The sequence below is a fragment of the Penaeus japonicus genome, unplaced genomic scaffold (assembly GCF_977035675.1).
Source record: "Penaeus japonicus unplaced genomic scaffold, GWHDUDI00000001_assembly GWHDUDI00000027, whole genome shotgun sequence".
In the NCBI taxonomy this organism is placed as follows: Eukaryota; Metazoa; Arthropoda; class Malacostraca; order Decapoda; family Penaeidae; genus Penaeus; species Penaeus japonicus.
The window spans coordinates 12,628,946-12,636,445 of NW_028234429.1; the positions used below are offsets into that span (position 1 = coordinate 12,628,946).

At 36.4% G+C, this 7,500-nt stretch overlaps 1 protein-coding gene across 1 annotated transcript in view; it reads left to right on the forward strand.

Moving 5' to 3' along the window:
* LOC122260684 (pancreatic triacylglycerol lipase) overlaps nucleotides 1-7,500 on the forward strand; it is a 12,596-nt gene that overhangs the window by 3,604 nt on the left and 1,492 nt on the right. Inside the window, exons 2-6 of the mRNA XM_043028063.2 lie at nucleotides 753-1,104; nucleotides 4,677-4,890; nucleotides 5,364-5,522; nucleotides 6,106-6,234; nucleotides 6,762-6,892. Coding sequence (XP_042883997.2) covers nucleotides 760-1,104; nucleotides 4,677-4,890; nucleotides 5,364-5,522; nucleotides 6,106-6,234; nucleotides 6,762-6,892 — 978 coding nt within the window. The 5' untranslated portion in view covers nucleotides 753-759. The remainder of the gene's footprint in view (nucleotides 1-752; nucleotides 1,105-4,676; nucleotides 4,891-5,363; nucleotides 5,523-6,105; nucleotides 6,235-6,761; nucleotides 6,893-7,500) is intronic.

Below are 7,500 nucleotides of genomic sequence, written 5' to 3' on the forward strand. Positions count from 1 at the left end.
CAGGAGAGGATGAAAAGGAGGGATGACAGAATGGGGAATGAAAAGAAGAAAAATGGACGTCGGGAGGAGAAATGTAGATAGGGGGGGGGGGGGGCGAGGAGTCCTGTATCTACAATATGGTTACCGAGTCTTGGAGCAATTTGGAACCGGTTCTACGAGTTGTTATATTATCGTTTCTTCGGTCGAGTGGAGATGCTATGTTTTAACTGGTCTACATATCCAGCTCTCTGTTCGACTATATATCTGTATCTGTCTACCTACTATCTAGCGATATCTGTCTATCTATCTACCAATCTGGCGGTATCTATCAATATATATTAATCTATCTATAAATATCTGTCTATCTATCTATATCAATGCAAAATGTGTATATATATAGCAGATGTAGAACCAACTCTCGCGATGATGGATGCGTACTAATGGTGCCGGATTTTTTCTTTCTCTCTCCAGTTCTCCCATTCCTTATCTCTCTCCCTTCGTATGTAGCTAGTTCATGCATAGTGTTTATATAAACGCACACAGAAGCAAACAAACACACACACACGCAACTGCACGCAGCAGTTTTGCACACGCACCCAACACACGCATCGTATTCGAGTGCGTTTCTCTGTGTGAAAAAGTTTTTCTTATTCTTAATTTGACTCATTATAGCTATTCATTTTACAGTTATTTATTTCCCTTCATCACTCGTGCATCCAGCACGTATCTGGACATGCAAAATTACATATATTAATGCATGATGGCCTTCGCAGGAGCGGTATGGAGGCGGTTGCCAGGATGCGGCTGCTCATTGTCCTCGGGGCGATGGGCATGGGCGTGGGCGTGGGCGGCTTCCTACTGCAGATGGAATATTGCTACGACGAATTAGGATGCATCGTGACGGACCCAGACTTCTACCATCCTCTTCGACCCACCAATCCTACGCCTATTTCCCGCGAGGACTTGGACCTCACTTATCACGTGTGGAGCCGCGAGGACCAGCAAGGGACTATGGTGAGGGCGGCGAGGATTGCGGACATCTCGAGGACGACCTTCAAGCCCACGAGGAAGACCAAGGTGCTCATTCATGGCTATGTCGATGGCGAAGGGGCTACATGGATATACGTAAGTGCCTTTAATTTCCTTAAAGATCAGAAGGCCTTAAATGGCTTAAAATGGAGATAATTTATGCATTTATGTTAGAGTAAGTTAGGTTAGATGAGATTAGAATAGTCTGTTTGGGTTAGGGTAGACTATGTTAGGTTAGGTTGTTTTGAAGTAGGTTAGAATAGCTCAAGTTAAGTTAGGATAGGTTAGATTAGATTACCGAAAAAAGTTTAATTTATGATATATTAGTTTACATTAGATTAAAATAGCTGAAGTTCAGTTAGGTTTGATTAAGTTAAAACAGCTCAAATTAGGTTAGGATGGATTAGATTAGATTAAACTAGCTTATGTTAGATTAGGTTAGAAAATCTTAAGTTAGGTAAGCATAGGTTAGGTTAGTTTTGGTTACATTAAAATAACTTAGAACATGTTAATTTAGGATAGGTTAGATACGAATTGATGAAACTAGATATAGTTAGGTTAAGTTAGAGGAGAATGCAATAGCTAAAGTTAGATTAGGGTACATTTGGTTAGACTAGAATACCCTATGTTAAGTTAGATTAAGTTTGATTAGAACAGGTTGTGGTAGGATATGTTATGGTAAATTTGTAATAGGTTAGATAAAATTAGAGTAGGTTAAGTTAAACTAGCTTGGAATAGCTAAAGTTAGGTTAGATCAGATTACATTGGGTTAGATTAAATTAGATATGGTAGCTTAAGTACAGTTAAGTTAGGTAAGGAAAGCCAAAATTAGGTTAGGAAAAGTTAGGTTAGCTTAGGTTAAATTAGATTAAAATTTTAATCCGATTAGGTTGGGTTAAGTCAGATTAAAACATAAGAACTTGCGTCATGTTAGTTTAGGATAGGTTGAGTTACTTTAGTTTAGGTTAAATTAAGTTAGGACAGCTCAAGTTAGGTTAGATTAGATTGGAATAGCTTAAATTATGTTAGGATAAAGTTAACTACGTTATATTAGGTTAGCTTGGAATGAAATGGCTTAAGTTGTGTTAGATTAGAATAGGTTAGACTAGATTAGAAGAATACCATCAGTTTTGTTAGATCAAGGTAGGTTATGTTATGTTAGATTAGATTGGCTTAGATTAATACATTACCGACGGCTGTCATGACATGCATGACATTGACATTGCCGGAAAAATCCAAAACCTAGATGGCACCACTTTCTCCTAGCACTTGCAAGAGAGAGAGCCTTGAATGGCACCCACCCAAGGTCTTTAGTAAGCAATATCTTTATAGAGCGATGGCGCACAGCAAGTTGCCGACCTCTTGCTCTAAAGTACTGCCGATGAAGTATTTGCAGGCAGAACGAGAAGAGGAAAGTGACTCAAACCATGCTCAGTTTCTACAATGAGCCCCTGTGCCAGTAGGAATACTTTGGACTGTGGCACTCACGGTCATAAGAACAAGTTTCCTTCCTCTTCCCTACCTCTTCCTGTATATTCATTGTGGATGGTTATATGTTTTGCATTCGTTCATGACAGTGCACTAATGCAAAAAAATTGTTGCTTTTTATCCTCCCCTAAAACAGCAATAATTCTATCACATTGAGTATAAAGAAAATAATGAGCTGATATGGGCCCTTTACTACAATTTTAGTAAATTGCAGCATTGATAGAGCCTGTCAAATGACACAAATAAGTCTTTCAATACAATAAAACACAACAAAAATGTTGCTCTGAAATAAAACAAATGCTGGAGCTTGGGCAAGCAAATCTACCCTCGTTTGCAATGGGTTAACTTTAGATAAATAGGATTAGAATAAAATAAGTTTGTTAGATTAAGTTGGCTTAGGTCAGGATAAGTTAGATTATATAATAATAGCTTTAATTAAGTTATGTTAGGATAGGTCAGGTTAGATTAGAGTAGTCTAGATTAGAGTAGATCAATTTAGGCTAGGTTAAATTAGAGTAAAATAGCTAAAGGTATATCAGGCCAAGATAGGTTAGATCAGATTAGATTTAACTAGCTTAAATTAACCCTAAAATGGTAACGGTGGGTCTAAGAAACATGAATGGTATTACTGGATCTGTCAAGAAAATGATGAGCTGATATGGACTCTACTATTTTAGTCACTGCAGCATTGATAGAGCCTATCATATGAGACAAATAAATCTCTCAATACAATAAAACACAAATATTGACAAACACAAAAATAGGTCTAGTTTTACAATGAATGACTGCATGAGTGTGGAGAAAGTTAATGTATGTTGCATGAAGCTGCCTTGCTCTGAAATAAAACTCATCCTAGAGACCAGGAAAGCAAATCTATTCCCCCCACAGTGGGTTAAGATTAATTAGGTTACTTTATGTTAGCTTAGATTATATTAGATTAGATCTGAATTTAGGCTAGATTAGGAGTGATTATGTTCACACAGATTAGATTTTATTAGCATTGCTCAATTGTGTTAGGATAGAATAGACTCGATTAGGATACTTATGTAATGTTATGTTCATATTAGATTGGATTAGATTAGCTTCAATTATATTGGGAAAGGCCAGGCTAGGTTAGGTTAGATTAGAGTAGATTAGTAGATTAGATTAGACTGAATTAGAATAGGTAAAGTCTGGTTAGGTTATAATAAGTTAGGTTTGGTTAAGATAGATTAGACTACAATAGTTTCTGCTAGACTAAGTTTTATTAGACAAAGATGGCTCAAGTTAATTTTAAAATGTTCTGGTTATGCTAGATTATCTTAGATTAGATAAAAAAAATAGATTAAATTGGAATAAGTTAGGTCAGATTAGATTAGATCAGAATGCCCTAACCCTTCAACAATGGGCCACATCTTAAGATGTAGAGCATCTTCAGATGTTCTATGTGTTCTATCATCATGGTATTACATGATTCTTCGAAAGGTATAATATCACTATGATACTGATTAATAATTGGCATGGTGCGCTAATTACACAAGGTTAGGATAGGCTAGGGTAAACTAGATAAACTAGATTGAAATAGCTTTAAATAGTATTAGATGAGATTAGATTATAAATCAAGTTTGGTTAGGTTGGGATAAGTTAGGTTATACTAGATTAGAATGGTGTAAAGAGGGTAATGTTAGGGTACGTTAAGTCACATTTAATTAGATAAGATTGTAATAACTTTTAATGGGTTATGATAGATTGGGTTAGGTTACGATAGGATAGATTAAGTTAGGTAAGTTAGGTAAGCTTAAGTTAGAACATATCAGATTTGAATAGCTCAAGTAACGTTAGATTAGATTAGACACCACATACTGAGAATGGTTTTGATATTAAAGTTCATACTTTTTAAAGAAAGTATACATTATTATGTAATGGATGCGTTTATTTGCATGCGGATTCTTGTACCTTAATAACATTTCAACTGGTTAGATTTGAGGGGGGGAGGGGTTACTACAGGTGGCATGGTGGTAAAAAGCTGGGTTGATAAATATTATAATCAGACAGATAGATAAACGGACAAACAGGCAGACAGCTTAACAGGTAGGTCAACAAACAGACGAATTACCCGTCTTGACCAATCAACACTCACGCCCTCTCGAACACCTCCCCAAAGACCACCTACGTAACTCATCCTCCTCTGCCTTGGACAGGACCTCGCCGCAGCACTCTTACTCTACGGGGACTACAACGTGGTGACGGTGGACTGGGGCGGCGGTTCGAGAGCTATGTACGACCAAGCAGCCGTTAACGCGAGAGTCGCCGGTTTAGAAATTGCTTATTTGATTAACTGGCTTGAGAAACACCTGAATCACCATCCGCGAGACGTCCATGTGATTGGTCATTCTCTAGGGGCCCATGTTGCAGGTTTGCATGCTGTGTTTTGTACTGGTGAATGTTTTAGGAGTTATGGGTTTATATGTTGTGGATATTTCTTTTTTTTTCTTTTTTTTCTTGTGTGGTGTGTGATTTTCGTGACCGTTATTTATTTCTTGAAGTTTATACATGTTGCTTTGTCGTTACTGAACGTAATTATTGTAGCTTTACTTGTTCAATGCTCATCTATAACAACTATTTTTTTTTTGTAATTGATTACCGTATATTCACATATACTTTAAGTTTATCTATACTTTGCCCGACCTTTGTTCGAGCACATTAACTGGCTGTTATCTAAATCTAAATATTGTAATCATCATACAAGAAATAATCAATAACTATTTGTTGGGAATTTCTAACCATCTGTCTAAGAATCTCTTAAAGGAGGTAAAGTAATCACATATACCACAAGCATACACACACACTCTAAAAAAAAGTCTGTATAAAACCTCTCACGTTCCCAGGATATGCCGGCGAAAGGGTTGTCGGACTAGCAAGGATCACGGGCCTAGATCCTGCAGGACCTTACTTCGAGAACCTTCCCCCGAAAGTGCGTCTGGATCCTACGGACGCCTTGTTCGTTGACGTCATCCACACCGACAGCGATCCGCTCATTTTGCTCGGTTGGACATACATCTTTATTTTTATTTTTTTCTATCTCTATCTATATATCTGTATGTGTATATATGCATGGAAGACACATGAAAATAGACATTTTTAGTTGTAGATATAGATGATGATAATGTAGGGTATGCAAAGTGTGCGAAACAAGTGAAGAAAGTTTTCTATTTACGTATAGGACGAAGTGCTGTGAGTTGCCAGTTAGTCATATTGAGAGGTTTTGTGTTTCTTTTACTTAATTATTGTCCTTCGAATAAGTTCATTTCTGGGTGAAATCCCAAAAATGTTCCGACCGTATCTTTTACACACAAGAAAAAGGATAAGATTACACAAATTTTACTTGTGAATTTTAAATATATTACATATATGGTATTTAGCCATATATTACGAAATAAAATGCAATTCCGCATTAATATATATATATATATATATATATATATATATATACATACACATATATACACATATATATATATATATATATATATATATATATATATATATACATACACATATATACACATATATATACTAGTGAATTAATGAAAATCTAAAAGTACATGAGTGACACCGTTTCCCCACCAGGCCTGGGCATGAAGCAGCCGTGCGGGCACCTGGACTTCTACCCGAACGGCGGGCGGCAGCAGCCAGGTTGCAACGTCCCCGTCAGGGCCTCCTTCGACTTGTTGCATCAGGGCATCGACGTCAATAATGGTAAGGGCGAGGCATTTCGGTCGTGTGGAGGAGGTTGCACTGGAGTGTTTGATTGGCCTTCGGTTTAAAAGTCATTTGTTTGATATGTTTGTACTTTGGGTGTTTATGCATGCTTTGTATTCAACTTTTGATAATTCCGTATTTTGATTAGATTTTTTTTTTTAAGAGTTTTCTCGATTATTTCTTTAGATTTTTTACCATCATATTTGTAAGCTATTTTGATACAAGGAATTGATACAAGGAATTGAAAAAAATAAAAAAAATTGGATTTCAAACGTTTCCGCAACCACACACACACACACATACACACATATTTATACATATGTATATATATATGTATATATATACATATGTATATATATATATATATTTATATGCATATGTATATATATATGTATATATATACATATGTATATATATATATATATACATATACTGTATATACATATGTATATACATATGTATATATATATCAAAAATGCCGTCTTATTTAGTGAAAATAAACCCACTCGCATATTTTCCCTCAGGTCTTACACTGCAGCAAAAGGTTTCCGTGACTTGCAGCCACAGTCGCTCCGCCCAGCTCTTCATCAGCTCCCTCACCTCCAGCTGCGACTTCCAGGCCTACTACTGCTTCAACTACCTGTTGTATAAGACCGTGAGAAATGGATTGTTTTTTTTTCTATTTCCTTTTTCTTTCTTTTCTTTCTATCAGTTGGTTTCAGTTTGAAGTTTTGTCCTTATGTTCACAGGCATTGAGTAAATACTGGCATGTGGTGAAGCGTGATTACATATACATTTTGATGGAGTGGCACACACACACACGCACGCAGACGCACACGCACACGCACACACACACGCACACGCACACACACACACACACACAAACACACACACACACACAAACACACACACACACACACACACGATTCATGCGCCAAACACAAGAGAAATATAAGTACAAGGCTTTCTTTTGCAGGTCTTTTGGGGTCGAATTTGCATATACAAAAATGGTCCAAATATTTGACAGGTTACGTCATAATTTTAAGGCCCTCCCATGTTTATTTTGACTTTATTTATTCATCTTATCATCCCTTTAATAATTGTTATTATTATTACAGTCATAATTGATATTGCGCAGAATTCATTATGACAAATGTAGAAAAGGGTATAAATGCGATTGAATAATTGTCACAACGCAAGAGATATTATTGACGCGTTTCGTATTATTCAGATTATCAGAAGATCTAATAACACGGAACACGT